The sequence below is a fragment of the Chrysochloris asiatica genome, unplaced genomic scaffold (assembly GCF_000296735.1).
Source record: "Chrysochloris asiatica unplaced genomic scaffold, ChrAsi1.0 scaffold00041, whole genome shotgun sequence".
Lineage (NCBI taxonomy): Eukaryota > Metazoa > Chordata > Mammalia > Afrosoricida > Chrysochloridae > Chrysochloris > Chrysochloris asiatica.
Genome location: NW_006408559.1, coordinates 3,005,186 through 3,021,920, shown reverse-complemented (window position 1 = coordinate 3,021,920; position 16,735 = coordinate 3,005,186). Strand labels below are relative to the sequence as shown.

The 16,735-nt window shown below is 48.5% G+C and overlaps 1 protein-coding gene across 1 annotated transcript in view; it reads right to left on the bottom strand.

The window, feature by feature from the left end:
- Positions 1–6,139: 6,139 nt before the first annotated feature.
- CPA5 (carboxypeptidase A5) overlaps positions 6,140–16,735 on the bottom strand; it is a 30,131-nt gene continuing 19,535 nt past the window's right edge. Inside the window, exons 4-11 of the mRNA XM_006861137.1 lie at positions 15,741–15,839; positions 14,440–14,541; positions 12,496–12,597; positions 12,038–12,148; positions 11,586–11,676; positions 7,422–7,621; positions 6,773–6,857; positions 6,140–6,327 (exon numbers count right to left, since the gene is read on the bottom strand). Coding sequence (XP_006861199.1) covers positions 6,140–6,327; positions 6,773–6,857; positions 7,422–7,621; positions 11,586–11,676; positions 12,038–12,148; positions 12,496–12,597; positions 14,440–14,541; positions 15,741–15,839 — 978 coding nt within the window. The remainder of the gene's footprint in view (positions 6,328–6,772; positions 6,858–7,421; positions 7,622–11,585; positions 11,677–12,037; positions 12,149–12,495; positions 12,598–14,439; positions 14,542–15,740; positions 15,840–16,735) is intronic.

Genomic DNA, 16,735 nt, shown 5'->3' with positions numbered 1-16,735 from the left:
ACAATCAAAAGCCTTTGCGTAATCAATAAAGCACAAATAAACATCTTTCTGGTATTCTCTGCTTTCAGTCAAGCGCCATCTGATGTCAGCAATGATATCCCTCGTTCCACGTCCCCATGTGAATCTAGCCCAAACCTCTGGCAGCTCCCTGTTAATGTACTGCTGCAGCTGTTTTTTAATTATCTTTAGCAAAATTTTACTTGCAAGTGATATTAATGATTTTGTCAGATGATTTCTGCATTCTATTGGGTCACCTCTTTTTAGAATGGGCACAAATAATTGATTTCTTCCAATCAGTTGGCCAGGCAGCTAGCTGTCTTTCAAATTTCCTGACAGACATGAGAGAGAAGAAACAGCTGCAAACATCTTAATAATCAGAATGTGGAATGTACAAAGTATGAATTTCAGAAAATTGAAAGTCATCAAAAATGAAACGGGATACATAAATATCAATATCCTAGGCGTTTGTTGCTGTTAAGTGCCGTTGAGTCACAAAGCATATAAATAATAGAGAGAGAAAGATTTATTTCAAGGAAATGGCTCACACAATTGTGGAGACTCTCAAGTCAGGCAGCAGACCGGAGGCTTCTCTTGACTCACATGGTTGCAGGGGCTGACAAATGCAAAACCTGCAAATCAGGGAGCAGGTTGCTGGATTATGAGGTTGTGGGAGCTGGTAAATCCAAGATCTGCATGCTGAAGAATTCTTACATCCCAAGAACCAGATGTCAGAGGATGATGAGATGAAAGCAGAATTGGAAATGGAGAGAGCTTTTCCAGAATTTCCACACCCGCAAGTAAGCCCTCCTTCCAATTAGCCGGCTGCTGACATCAGGTCATATTAGGGATGACTACATGATGTCGGCCAGACCACTGAGAATCATGGTCCAGTCATGTTGACTAGACCATGGAATCCAGACTTTCTGGAGCCATTGAGGCTGTATGGACCCCTGAAATTATTACTTTTAGATGATCTTTAAACCTTAAAAATAAACAAAAAATATCCTCTGAAGTCTTCAAGTCTTCTTTAAACCAACATTTAAAACTCCAAATTATTTTTTTAAAAAACAGGCTTACTGGTCATAAAGAGACTGGAGGAACCTGAGACTATAAACCTCGACCATGCTTCAGGTCTGGAAAGGAACTCACCCTCCTGGTCCCATTTTCAGTCAAGCAGTCGATAGGTGTATCAGGGGGATAACAGTATTAGTCAGCTATGCTCACTATGAATGACGGAATGGCCAATCATTCAAAATCAAAGGGGCAACATGGACCTAAGGATGAGCAGGGATGGGAAGATGGTGGAAAGGAGATGGGGGCCACCAGGAGGAAGCAGGATGACTGTTGTTCCATGGAGGGGACTGAAATCATACAGCTGAAACAAAGTCTATGCTTTGTTGGATGTAAAACTAGTAATCTTGTCTGGAAACCTTCACTCAACTCACAATAAAAGTTTAAAAATGGTCTGTACTTATCAAATTTGTAAAACAAATCAATGAGTTTGCAAAGAGTCAAAGTAAGTAAAATTCCAACAACAACAAAAACCCCAACATGAAACTAAACTCAATGCTGTCGAATCCATTCTGATGCATAGCGACCCTTTAGCTTAAATCGTAAAGGATATCTACCTTGAGAAGTATGCTCTTTGAAAGACTTTATGGGACCAAATCGACAGCAGCAACTCAAAGATTAGATAGAAAACCAGGGCATAGTGGTGGTGGTTATGTGCCACGGAGTCGGTTCCGTCTCATAGTGACCCTATACAGGGTTTCCGAGGCTGTAAATCTTTATGGGAGCAGAAAGCCTCATCTTTCTCCCGCAGAACAAGCTGGTAGTTTCGAACTGCTGACCTTGTGGTTCGCAGCCCGATTTGTAACCACTATGCTACCAGAGAGAGCTCCTTTAGGGTGTAGTTGTTGTTGTTATGTGCCATGGAGTTGGTTCCGACTCATAGCAACCCTATACAGGGTTTCCGAGGCTGTAAATCTTTACAGGAGCAGAAAGCCTCATCTTTCTCCCACGGAACAGCTGGTAGTTTCGAACTACTGACCTTGTGGTTCACAGCCCAATTCATAACCACTATGCTACCAGAGCTCCTTAAGGTGTAGTAGGTTTTGGTTAATGAACAGTCTGAAAAAGGAAGATGAGAGTTGTTGTACAACATGAAGAACATAATCAATGTCACTGAATTGTACATGTAGAAATTATTGAATTAGTGTATGTTTTGCTGTATATATATATATTTAAAGACCTCATTTGGAAAGCACTTCCAGTCTGCCTTTGTGGGCTTGTTGGCTGCACAGATGTCATACCCACTTGGTTGTGAGAACAAGTCCCTCCGCCTGGTCTGAGGGACCTCAATGATGGATTCTACTCCTAGAGGCAGGTGGCTCAAAAGCCAATCCAGCCCTGTGCTTCAATAGCTCGTTGCTCCTTAGCTTCTATCTTCCTTGAAGGTGAGCTTCCTCATCTGAAAATACAGGTGGCCATGGTACCTGTGTCTGATAGCTGGGAGAGGCTGGGTGTTGAATTATGTAAGGCCTTTGGAGCAGTACATGGCACATAGCAAGTGTTATAAAAAAGTTTATTATTTTTGTTGTTACTGGCCAGCTTATCAGAGTTCACAGACTGCTGCCTCTAGGCCAATACTTCACAAACTTGGCACTGGAATTCCCTGGTCCCACCCACCCCAGGAGATGCCAGTTCAGTAGGTCTGGGATGGTCTGAGAATTTGCTCTTCAAAGAAGCTCCCAGGGGCTGCTGACACCTGTGGACTGGAAACCATGCTTCTTTCAGGCTATGGCTGGTATAGCCCCTCAGAAATGTTTTGGAAAGTGATGACTGGCGTCTCAGGGTGGTGACCACCTCTAGTCTAATGGACAGTGGTAAAGGGGAAGACCAAAAGCCCAGCGTTTCTCAGAAAATTCCAAGGCAAGAGAGCAGGCTCAGAGACTCTCAAACTCTAAGATGCCCCAGAACTCGTGTGCAGATGGTAAAAATGCAGAGTTTTGGGGTCCACCTCCAGAAACTGTGTTTCAGTCTGGGTGTAGGAAGTATCTTCATGTTACACAACTCCTCATGTGATTCTGCTGAAGGTGGACATGTCTACCCTCAGACAAATGGGGACATAGTGGCTTTGGAGTTAGGTCAACCCAAGTTCATATCTCCATGAATAATTTTCTATCTGTGTGGCCTTGAAAAGCTCCCCAAAGCTTGCCTCCTTATCTGAAAAATGAGCTACTTAATACCAATAATACCCTCCTCATGAGGATTAAATAAAAATATTTGTGTAGGGGCCATAAAAGTTACCATCACAGATTCCAATGTACAAAGGTATAACTTGCTTTATTTATCCATAGCTTATACTAACTTAGTCCATGACCTCTTATTTCTGCTAGCAGCACAAAGCTTCAACTTGGAAATTCTACTGCTAACTCAGACCATATCCAATTTTTAAAAACTTAGTCTCAAAAAAAAAAAAAAAGCCATGATTGGAAACTCTGCTCAGCCAGACTTGGGAATCTCTCTTCCTCCTGGGCTGGCTCACCCCCTTGAAGAAGACCAGGTTCTTCAAGGCTGATGATCCCAACTTTCTTGGTGTTTTCACACAGCATGGCTGGTCCTTGGCACTGGTGTCCCCAGTCAGTCAGTGCCCGTGCTGCTGCTGTGGCTACTGGTTGCTTGGCCTGGACTTGACCTTCTGGCCTCTCCCCTAGCCTCCTCGCCAGTTCACCCTCTTGTTCTTTGCTCAGCTCTCTTGATAGATGTACCACTTAGGTCTTCCCAGCCCACGTGACTGGCTGTCATCATCAGGCTGCTCGGGCGCCATATTTAATATGGGCTTTACCTGGTTTTGATCACTGCTGATCCTTTCCTTTTATCAACTGGTCCAACTTTTACCAAGTGGGGGTGCAAAGGGGGTTCTGGTAGCATGTCACCCTGCTTTCTGCCCTGCCTGTTATCTGTAGGAGAATCCTGTGTCCTCCATATCTATGATCCTATTCTCTCTCTCAACAAAGCCTGACTCTCAAGACGAGTGAATCTAACTGAGACTTGCACAAGCTCATTCAGTACCTCAGTTGACTTCCTGCTTGTGGGTGCCCCTGCCTTTCACAGGGGGCAGGGGAACCAGACACTACCCTGATCCCTAATGGTGGGGAAAGCAATGTGTACAGGAAGCTTGGGGCTGAGGCGGGCATCTCACAATATAACCCCCATAGATTTCTCTTGGAGTCCTGGTGTGATGCTGTAGGATAAGCACTAGACTGCTAACCAGAAGGTTGGTGGTTCAAACCCACCAGTACCCACTTGGAAACCCTACACAGGGTCACTATAATTCAGAATCAACTCAACAGCCCTTAACAACAGCAACAACAGTTCTCTCTTTTAGCCACTGCTCGGTTGTCATGGAGCCTGTGTGGTGCCGTAGGATAAGCACTCGACCTCAAGGTTAACAGTTCAAACTCAGCAGCTGCTCCTCCAAAACCCTGTACAGGGCCACTATGAGTTGTAATTGACTCGATAGCACACAACCACCACTGCCAGTGGTTGTCATACTGGTTGCATTTCGCTCTAATGCTGGAATGTATGCCACCAGTATTTCAAATACCAGCAGGGTCATCCATGGTGAACAGGCTTCAGTGGAGTGTTCACACTAAGACAGACTAGGAAGAAAGGCCTGAGTGAACTACTTCCAAAAATTAGCCAATGAAAACCCTATAAAGGAAGGTGAGAATAGTTACACAGCTCAAAGAATGTCATCAATGTTATTGAGCTGCATATGTAAAAATTGAATTGGTGTATGTTTTGCTGTATATAATCTTAACCACAACAAAATAAAGACATTTATTTTTTAAAAGAAAGAAAAGACTATGGATTGCAATAGAACATCTTCCCATATGGAACTGAAAGATGAACCTCATAGGTGGAAAACCTCATAACACACACTGACCGTAACAATGAACATGCCAACCTGAAGGTGGGCAGGACCAGGCAATGCTTCGTTCTGTTGTACCTGGGGTTACAATCAATTGGTGCCAGTTTACAGCACCTCTCAGCAGCTCTCTTAGATCAAGTTCTTGCCTAACACGTGCCTGGTCTAGAGTCCTTGTTCCGTAAAGACAGCTGTGATGATGGGACGAAGAAGATCACCATCTTCTCTCCGGATGTGAGACTTTGCCATCCTGACTTGATCTGGCTGCGACTATGCTCCAAGACCAAGGGGGCCTGGGCGGCCACCCAATGGGTCAAAATCCTGTGACTTGTCTATTTTATCTCTGGAGTGGGGAGTGGGGTTCTGTAGTGGCCCTGCTCCCTGCTCGGCCTGGGGGAGGAAGCAGGAGAAGTGGCACTGCCTGTGTGAGTCCACTTCTCCCCCACTGGACTGAACACTGTCCCCTCAGTGTCACCCTGCAATGTCAATAGCCCAGTGGTAGAGTGTGTCTTGGTAGACAGTGTGTCCTGTCAGGGGGCTGTTTATCTGGGCTCAGAACACTGCAAGAGGAGAACGAAAGGCCAGGGAACCCCTGGATCTCCTAAAGGCAGGCCTGGGGGTGTCAAGACCACCCCAACATTTCGAGCTGCTCCCACCCCACCTTCAGGAACTTTGAAGACATAGTGGTGAAAGTTCTCAGCTACTACTTGAAAAGTTAGTGGTTCTAACTCACTAGCTGATCTGCAGGTGATTTGGCAGTCTGCTTCTGTAAAGATTTATTCACAGCCTTGGAAACTCTATGGGGCAACTCTACTGTGTCCTAGAGGATCACTATGATTTGGAATTCACTGGACAACAGTGGTTTTGGAGGGTGGGTTTGCTATGTCTGAAGGAGTCTGATTAGCTTTGCTGCTAACCAGAAGTCGACAGTCGACTTGCTTAAAGATGGCAGCCTCTGAAACTCCATGTAACACTTCAACTCTGTCCTACGGGGTTGCTGGGAGTTGGAATCAACTCAGCGGCAACAAGGCAACAACCTCCATCCCCATCCCCAAGCGGGAACCTGAAGGGTGGCAGCCAGTACAGCGGCAGAGAAGTCTGTTCAAATTCGCTTTTATTTTCCAGGTGTGGAGTGGGGGGTGGGTGTGTGTGCCTCCCGTGGGTTTCAGGAGGAGCTCCAGCCCCAGGGCCCACTCAGCCCCCGGCCTAGTAAGGGTGCTTCTGGATGTGCTCCATGATGGTACGGATGGCCATCCACGTCTCTTGAGCGGTGGGGACAATCTGTGAGGCTGGCAGCAGGAAGCCGTAGCGTCCCGTATCCCGGAGCTCAAAGCTGAAGGCGTACTTGATTCCTCTGTCATAGGCCCAGTCAACGGTGATCCCACTGGCCACATCTGGAGACCCGCCGACCCAGAAATACCCGGAAAACAACAGGCCATGAATGCAGGAAACAGAGGCATCTGAGTGAACAGTGGGGCCTGGGAGCAAACCTTCACCTAACCTCAAGCCACCAAGTTTCCTGGTCCAGGCCCACCTACCCTCCAAATCCTGGGCCCCATCCACATAGTCCATTCGCCAACCCTGAGGACATCAGATTTGTGATCTTTTCCCTCAAGGAACTTAGCAGTGAGGCGGTTGTTAGGAGCTCAGCACTAAAGCTACAAAGAAACCGCCCAGAGTCTCTAGCCCCCCTGACCCCACCCCCCACCCCCAAGTCACCCAGGCACTAAGGTGTGGGAGTCTGATTGGACCCAGCCCAACTTGATGGGCAGAGAAGCCTGCTCTGCCTGAACCAGGAGGGTGAGGGGCCTGAAGCAACACCAGGGAAGGCTCACTCACAGAGGGTGGTACTGATGCTGCCGTAGATGTATTCGACCCCATGGACCTCATAGAGGGCCTTCACTGCCTCCTTGGCCAGATGGTACTGCAAGGTTACATTCAGGTGGTCAGAGGCTGGGGCCCAATCAGCTCCCAGCCTAGGTGAAAGGCGTGAACTTATGAGTTCCATACGTCAGTTCACATGTAGCTCTCATGAGAAGGGAGCAGGGCATCTCTGGTGTTGAACTTGCCCATATGTGACCACACCTGAGCACAGTGAGCCCTTCCTTCCACCCCGGCCTGGAGTCTACTTCAGAGAAGCGTTCTTTTCTTGGATCTCTCATGGTCTAGCTAACCAGTTGCTGTTAAGTTGACTGACTCATGGAGACCCATGTATCCAGAGTAGAGGTGTTCTGCAGAGTTTTCGTGACTGTGGTCTTTCCATAGCAGATTGTCAGCCCAACTTCTAATATGCCTCTCAGAGGGTTTGAACTGCCAACCTTTCAGCTAGTAGTGGAGTGCTTAACCATTTGTACCACCCAGGCATTCCCCTGGGCTCTATTGGTCCAGGCCTTGTTTTCATAATAATCCTGAACTCTTTGCCAGATGTGGATTTTCCCGGGGAGGGGCCTCCTTTCTCCTTCCCCAAACCCTGAGCAGCCCATCTCACCAGTTCCTTCTGGTTGGAAACAGGCTCCAGTGTGTAGCCATAAGGGTACATGAGCATCTGGGAGTAGCTGTGTATGGACATCAGGGCCTTGATCTTCCCGTGCGCTGTGATGAACTCCACAATGGCTGCCACCTCAGGCTCTGACTGAGGAAAGGGTCCGCGGTAAGTCTCTGAGCAGGGGTTTTGATTAGAACCATTTCCTGGAAGTGAACAAGAACCCCCCCCCCCAAAAAAAAAGTTAGAATTCCCAGGTGCAGTAGAAACAGTGCTCACAAAATAGCAATGTGTGTCCCCTACATTTCCCAGCCTCGCTTGCAGTCTGGTTGAGGTCATGTGACTAGTTCTGACCAATGAGAATAGGAGTAGAAATGACTGGTCACTTCTGGCCAGAAGCTGTTAAGAAAAAACAAACCAGTTGCCCTGGAGTTGATTCCGACTCATGGCGACCCCCAGCACATCAGAGTAGAACTGTTTTCCTCAGGACTTTCAGTGACTAATTGTTGGGAAGAAATAGCTGCCCAGAGTCACCACCACCACCACCAATTCATCCAGGCCTTACTTCTAACGTGCCTCTGGATGGACCTGAACCTCCAAACTTTCAATTGGCAGCCACAGTCGTTCTCAATATTCTCTTCTGTCTGCATGGCTAGATTAGCAATGAACTCTAGGTGGACAAGTTCAAGAACGGCAGTATTCTTGATATTTCTGTCATTGCTGAAAGAGTGCTGCTAAGCTAAGGACAGCCACCCACTCACACTGGGCCTTATGTGCATGAAAAAGGAACTTTGATTGGGTTCAGCCAAAGTCTGGAGGGTGCTTGTTACTTATTGCAGGAGTACCTTAGTAGTACAAAGAGTTCACATGCTCAACTGTTGCCAAAAGTTTAGAGGTTCAAGCCTACCCAGAACACTGGGAAAGAAAAGGCCTAGTGATGTACTTTTGAAACATCAGCCACTGAAACCCTCTGGAGCACAGTTTTACGCTGACGCACATGGAGTTGCCAAGAGTTGGAATTGACTTCGGGTAACCTTTTGTTGTTGTTGGTATTGTTGTTGAAGAATCCCCTAGTCTGACACAACAGAGGAGTATGACCACACCCTGACTCAGCAACTCCTCAGCCTGCCCAGAACTCCCTCAGCTTCTCCTTTGGTTAAATCCTGGTTATGGTTCCATTAATTAGAATGGAAGATCTGTGTCAGAAATTGCATGGGGGGGGGGGGGGGGGGGGGGGGGGGGGGGGGGGGGGGGGGGGGGGGGGGGGGGGGGGGGGGGGGGGGGGGGGGGGGGGGGGGGGGGGGAGAAACGGGTCTCCCTAACCCAACCCCAATTCTCCTGCTGAGCAGGGACCCTTTGGGGCTGGCTATGCACTGCCCGGGGCTCTCAGTTCACTGTCAGCTGAGAGTTCTGACTCCGGGTCTGCTTAAGCTTGGTCACCCCAGTGGTGTTCCCAGGAGCTCCATGAACTTAGTGAATCAGGCAATGAGAGGACAAATCCCTGGGCTGGGCCCCACCCATGTCAAGGAATCTTTGAAAATTCTTCTTGCAGGTCTGAGTTGAGTCTATTTGTCTACTTTCCTCACAAATTTCATTTGTTCTAATCTCCTCCTGGGCTCCTTTATCCCCAATCTCTATCTTCTTTTCCTCCTCTTGGCTTTCCTCCCTGCCCAAAGGCCCTGTCCTGGAGGGCTGGGATGGGCTATGCTGATCTAGGTTTGTGGGTTAGAGGCATCTTTGGGAAGTGTCATTCCAGTTTCTCCTCCTGTTCCTCCTGAAACAACAGCACTCAAGCCGGCCCAGAGGCCAGGGATCACCCAGAGTCCAGAATCATGGTGAGGATGCAAGAGCAGTTGGTCCTCCGCAAGAGTGCAGTTGAAGTCACCCTTAAGTGGGAGGGATGGCCCATAGATTCCTCATTACACAGCAATTAAATTGAGGCAATAATAAAGCCATAAACAAAATCTTCCTGCCTGAGTCACCAGCTCTGTCATTGGGGAGTGTACCCTCTCTTTGGTTGCTGTGCCTGCAAGGAGCAAGGGGCTAAGGAGCAGACCCACGGGCTGGAGTGGGCCCAGCTTGCAGCGACCCTGTTTGTTGTGTCTGCCGGGAGCCCCACACCTGCCACACTTCATGAATGACAAATAGCAGCAGATGAACCAGGCGGGCGGGGAGGCTGAAAGCTTTGTGTGCATTTGCAGCCCACGCTTGGTGAGCGGTTCCCCTGCCAACGGCCAGGTGGCTTTGCCCAAATATGGAGAATCACTTCAGGCCATTAGTTCTGGTTTGAGCTGAGCAGAATAAACGAATCTTCCCACGACCAAATGGGAATTAGCTGCCCCCTCCTCTGCCTCTCCCAGTCAAGGTCCTCAGAGCCTGCCTGTTTCACAAGTACCTGCTAATGGATTCATTTGCTATTTATTTTCCCTATTCTAAAAATGTAATTTGGAGCAAGGGGAAATCTTTGGGAGGACATGGTAAATTATTAAGAGCTGTAATCTTTGGGTAGTGGGATGCAAGGAGCTCTTCTGGGATTCCTTCTTTCTTTCTTCACAGTAGGCATTGTTGTTGTTTGTTGTTGTTAGGTGCCATCGGGTCAGTACCGACTCAGAGCGATCCTATGAACAACAGAACCAAACACTGCCCGGTCCTGTGCCCACTTCACACTCATTGCTACGCCTGAGCCCATTGCTGCTGCCACTGTGCCAATCCATCTTGTTGGGGGGTCTTCTTTTTCTCCAACACTCTACTCTACCAAATATGATATCTTTCTCCAGGGACTGGTCCCTCCTGATAATATGAAGTAAGAGAGACAAAGTCTGGCCATCCTGGCTTCTAAGGAGCACTCTGGCTATATTTTTTCCAGCACAGATTGGTTTGTTCTCTTGGCAGTCCATGGTACTTTTAATATTCTCCTCCAACACCATAACTCAAATGCATATACTGATACTGTTTTCTATGCAGAAGCCCACAAAAGTTATTTTCTTTAAAGAGTTCATTTGTCTTTCTACTAGACAGTCTACCTCAGGGTACCTGGGCACTCACTTTAGTCAGCTCTGGGGTTCACACGGACACCCACCTACTACAACTATCAGGTCATCTGGAAGTGAAAAAAGCTATTTTTCATCGTCATATTGCCTTATGCAAGTTCAGCCCCAGCCCCTCGGACAACCTCCACATTGTGAACTAGGGGTCTCACTATGGGTAGTTCTGAGTCGAGTCATCTTATTGTTCAATGAGAACAGAGCCAGATAAGGCAAAGAGTCAAAGTAATGGACATTCAGATCTTGAATGAGCTCTCTCCTTGGTTGGACCCCCAGGCTGTAGATCTGATTTTCAACAGCATTGGCACTGCCCACTTGGAGCTAAACCCCAACTCCCCAGTGTACTGTGGACACCATTCTTAGGGGATAAGGGCTGTGTCTGTGTGACCTTTATCTCCAAAGCCTCTGTCGTGGGTAGACAGAGCATTCCATCCATCAAACTGCTATATTCCTGAGGCCTATGTTTCTGACTCAGCTTACTGGGGAGACCTCAGTATCCCCATCTCATCCTGGTGTCCTTGATATAGTGAAGGTCATACAAAACCCAGGATAATGGTGTCCTCAACCGTACAGATATGCACCAACCCACTAGCCCAGGATTACAAAGTTACCGGGCCAAAACCATTAGCAAGTCAGCCTTGATGATAAGGAAGTGACTCCTCTATATTTGAACCATTTCTCTGGCTCCATAAAGGTCCCAGCTATCTGGGAATGAGTCCAGAGGCCTTTTCTAGCTCCCTGAGAGGAAAGGTAAGGGACATGCAGGGACACCATAGACTTTGGCCATTGGTCAGCTAGCAAGACTACCTTGTAGCTCTTTAAAGCTTTCTCTGCACAGTTGAGATTTGATCCTTGTATTTAGTCTCCATTTTAGGAGCTAGAGACTCCCCCATATGGGTTTTATGTGAAGGTCTAGCATACGCACACACTGAACACGCATGTGCAACCTCTCCCCACGTGCCACACCCACCCCTAACCTCAGGTTGGCCTATCCCCGGCCTTTATTCACTCATTTTAGCTCACTGCTCCACCCCTGTGCCTCCCAAGTTAGGAATCAATGAACCGTGTGAGAAAACCTGCCAGTTCCCTCGACAGCCCTGCCTCCTGGGCCAGCAGGTTGTCATACCTCCAAACCCCGTCTTCCAGTTCCTGTTGAGATCCACGCCAATGCAGAAGACTCCGGGTCTGGTGGACTTGTTTTTCCGCCACAAGCGGTTCTGAGAAAGAACCAGGTCAGAAGTCCTCATTAACTGGGCCCACTCCAGGTGTCCTAGCCTCTAGAGGGACCTGATGGAACAGGAAGTGCTAAGACAGGATGACAAGCTCTAGGTGGGGACTGGGCCAAGGCTATACAGAGCCTTTGGGGTCAAGTTGGGGAGGACTGAGCTGAGGCTGACATACTGGCTTCCCTGGACAGCAGGAACGAGGTCAGTGGGCAAGAAACCACAGCCCTGAGCTGTCTTCCTGGCCCTCAGGGAAACTTTCAACAAAGAGCCCCCAAAGGGCCAGCCCTCAGGGACCTGGCCTCAGTGGCCTGTCCTCCCTCCCTGGAGGCTGCCTCTCCCTCAGTGCCCTCACCATGCTGTGGGTGAAAGCAAACCCATCAGGGTTGGTGACAATCTCCATGAAGATGTCCATGGCATTCAGTATGTTTGTCAAGACGTCGTCTTTGCCGTAATTATTAACGATCTGCAGGAAAGGAGGGTTGAATGCAGGGTGAGGGGGTGGAGGTCCTGCTGTCTCCTCAGAGACATCTACACAGCCAGTGGCTTCAGGAAGGGGTGTTGCCAAGCCACCAACGTCATCCTTCTGCAGAACCAAAGACTTGGATTTCTAGCATCGCATGGGTGGTGGCAGTGAGAGCCCATGGACAGTGATCCAAAGAACAGGGAGAGATAGAGCATGCCACCAGACTGGGAGGTCGCAAGTATCATTTTCAAGGGGAGGTAGGTGCCCTTAAGAAGTTGAGCAGCATCTCCCCCCACCCTGTTTCCAGCCCCATCACAGTGGCCCCTCAGTTCCAGGTTCCTGCTGACCTTCTTGGCAATCCAGATGCCTGTGGCATGGGTAATCCACTCCCGCGAGTGAATCCCAGTGTCGATCCAGATGGCTGGGCGTTGAGAACCTCCAGTGCTAAACTGGGAAAAAGAACCAGCCGCCAAATGGTAGGTTACTGAGATGGTCCCTAGAAGGAGGCTCTAGATGCATCCTCCCTGACTGGACATCTCCACAAGCCCGGCGGGCTTTGCCAAGAAAGGGTGTGTGTATGTGCAGGTTCCTGCCTGTATCATACAAGATGCAAACCTGGGTGGCCTGGTGAGATAGCAGTGCTCTTGGAAAGTGACCCAGCCGGAAGTACAGTATCTGCCAGGTTGGAAAATGTCTTAGATGAATACTTCTCAGACATCAGGTGCACAGGAGTCACCGGGGTCTTACTAAAATGCAGGCGATCTGGAGAGGAGCCTGAGACTCCGCACCACCCAGCGAGATAACTCATGGTGTGCCCCCCACCACCCCATGGACCTCCTCCCATACCAGACTATACAGCTTAATTAGTAATGTTCCTATCCATTTTAATCCTAGAATATTATGTAATAACGAGTTGTAAATTGCATAAATGCCATCTTTTTTAGATTATATGAATACTAACAACAAAAGCGTTTTGTATAAAGTCTTTGTAGACTGAAATACATAATTAGTATATTATTCGGAACTGAACAGAAGCCTTTTTTGCCTGTCTCCTTTTCCTTTAATTAGTACTTCATTCTCAAAAAAAGGACAAAGTCAGAGACTATTAAAAAAAACAACCCACACCACTAGCACGAAAAGCAACTGTGTGTGTGTGTGTGTGCTTATGGTGTATGCAGGCTGTCATTGGATAATAATGGCAGCTCTGACCAGAGACAATTATAAGCATCAAAAGGTAAATTAGCACTGCATTTCAGCCTTTTAGGTGTATTGCTACATGTAAGCTTATAGAGAACATTTCTGCTGGTATAATTAACTACTGGGAAATTTTTATAAAAAATAATACATTTCTGTTGAAACTGCACAAAAATATTATCGACAGCTCTTTTGGTGTCACCCCCTTGGACAGTGTCACCTGGTGCCCTCCCCCCCCCCCCCCCCCCCCCCCGCATATGTCCTTAGTGAAGTCACTGAGGCTCCATGTTCCTAACCAGCTTCCAGATGATACTGATGATGCTGTCCATGGACCACACTTTGAGTAGTCAGACCTTTGAGAGATGGATGGTCTCCGGGAGAAAGGGTAGTAGGGACAAGAGAGTCAAGTCTCCAGATGGATTGAGACCACTTGGCCATTGGGAAGCATCCCCAAGGCATCCCTGAAGACAGCAAGGCCCAACTGTTTTAGAAGTTGGTGTCAAATGCCAGCGTGTTCATAGCCCTGAGTGCCCTTCAGTGCACATGCTGAGAGTCAGTTTCAGGTGATGGTTACATGGGCCCCACACATTCCTGTCCTGCCTCCTCATGGTCAAGGGCACTGTAGGACTGAAGTTTGCTCAAACTCTGCTTCCAGTGATCCCTAGAAAGACCCGCGCAGATTCCCTGTCAGTGGGGCTGCCTGAAACAGATGATCTCGGTCATTTGGAGTCACGGGGCTGCCAAGTATCTTTCTTCCCATTTAGCAGATGAAGCAACTGAGGCAACAGGAAGAAGGCTGACTCACCCATACTCACAACCCACATTCAGGGTGACAGCTGCCATCTGCAGCTCCCTCTTAGCAACCCTCCCACCTACTTCCTGACCAAGGATATGCCAGGTCTCTGTCCACACCTACAAGGGTGGGTGGATCCCTGCACGCCACGTTCCAAAGCCTATGGGTCACCTCAGGACAAGGGCTCACAATCCTCCCTTTCCTCAAATCCCGCCCCACCTACCCACCCACCCATTATTCCATGAATTTAGTCTTCCACTGGAGGCTCACACTGCAAGTCTGCTGGTTCGCACTGTGTTTTTACCTTTAGGACAAGAATGGACCGGTTTTCAAAGCTGAGGCCAATCTGGATTTTGGAGACGAGATCTGAATGCTCTGTTACAAAGCTATCCATCCAGCTATAGATCTGAAAGGAGAGAAGGTTATCACACTGATGGTTAAACAGGAAGAGGAGTGAACCCCAGCGCTTCTCAGAATCTTCTCTTTCCTCACATTGTTCCCTCCCCATTGCTTTCCCACCTCCCTTGAGGGTACCAAAGAACCCAGACCAAGAATACAACACTCAGGACTTAATTATCTGGGACTAAGATGATGAGTGGTCACCTTTTTGGAGTCCCAGGTTTTTCACCCCTGTGCAGAGCTAAGCCTTTGCCTGGGAAAACAAACTATCCTGCACTTACTCCAATCCCCAGCATGCCTGTGGGACCCCGCTTGACTCCATTCTCTTGGACTGCCCATTCTAGTCAACAGATCTCAGAGACCAGGTTGTGTTGGTTTGGGTCTCACTGCCCCTTTTAGATTCTAAGCCTCTTGAAGGCAGGGTTCAAGTTTTAACTATCTTTGGCCTCAATAAATAGTGACTGACCACATTCTCTTATTCTTTTAATTAGCAGATACATGAAAGAGAGTGAATCCTCTATCGCAGACCTTGTGAAGTCATGGTGATCATGACAAGACCATTAATGTCATGTCCTTTGCATGTGAGATGGGACGTACACTTTGAGTTTTTCTCTGGAGTGACTATTCCTGAAACTGTCTTGCATATTCTCCTTTGTAAATAAGTCACACGGTCAGTCCTGCCTGCCCTAGCTGACTGTAACGAAGAGTGTGCGTTTTCTCCATGTAGAGTCAACTCTGTTTTCTACAAACGTGACTCTCCAATGTGTGTGGCTTCTGGCGCTTTCAGGCCTCAAGAACCCACAGCTGGCGCCACTTAGCCCAGGGCTGATTGTGGAGAGGTCCGGACTCCTAGGCCTCTAGCTAGAAAGGTGGCATGAAGGTAGTCGTTTGTCCACCCTGAGCTGGCCAGTAGCAGGTCCCTGCCTCGGTGTTCTACTGTTGACCCCTTCCTCTGGTCCTGAGACCAGCCTCACTCCCATACTTCTCTACAACTCTAGTGTGAACTACAGTCTGTCTGAATCCTGAGCTCTGGAACTCGGGAAGGTTGACTACCTACCTAACAGACACCCCATCTACTGTCCGCTCTGTGCTTTCTAAGTCTGAGTGAACAGTCTCTTGTAAATCCCCTGAGTCCTTCACTAGTCTCTTCCTGAGTCTAAAGATGCCAAAGGGCAACAGGGCCCAGAACTTGATGAGCAGACTCACCTCCTCCAGGGTGTGGTAAGAGGAGTAACTGAAGCTACTTGTGCTGCGCTCCAGCCGGCGGGATTTCGCCATAGCTTCTCTCTCTTCATCCAGCAGCACCTGGGAGACAGGGGCACATTTTGGAAGGGAATGGGAGGGCTACCTGTGCACGAGACAGCATCGGCATGGGAGAAGGGGCCACCATGAGCATGAGCTGCACATCAGAAGGAGTTTCCGGATTGCTGGGGATTCTTCTGCTTGGCAGAATTCTTGCTTCCATTTCCTACATGAGCACAGGACAAGGTGTGGGGAGAACTGGATCGTGAGTCTGCCTCTGCCGCTCGGATGCAATGCAACCTTGGCTTTCATCTTCTCAGCTTGCACCTTGGGAGCAGCAGTTCTTGCCTTGCCCATCTCATAGAATAAACTGCAATGATGACTATGAAGGTGCTGCCAGCATGGCTTTGCTCCTTTAGAAATGCTCTATTGAGTTAGGACCTAAGCCGGGGTGAGAAGAAGACCCCTTTGTTCCCAATATCAACTTGACCCCCAGGAAGTAGCCTCAACAACTGGTGCCCAAGCCATTTGGAATGCCAGGTATACACAAAGCCAGCCCAAATATTCTGAATATACCAAGAGTCTTTGACTTACCTGTTGACTACCTCTTAATCACGAGTATAGGTGAGCTGAATGCGGTATTCTGGGAGTCCATTTGGAGGTGACACTCAGGCCTTACGTGGTACTTCCCACTGACCATAGGGAGGGCAGTGTAGTGCCTGGGCTGGATTAACCTTCCCATCGTCCTGGTTCATTTCTTCCAGCTTGGGTCACAATGAGATGGACAGGCGTCCTTCACTTGAGCTCACACCCTCACATTGGTATCCAGGGCCCAAGGCAGCCAAGATACAGTACCGAATACCCATCACAGGAAGGGCCCCTGGCACAGAGGATGCTGGGAAAGTAGGGACCTCACCCCAAAGTTGCCCCTCGTTTGCAGCTCTGGGTCACAAGTAAGT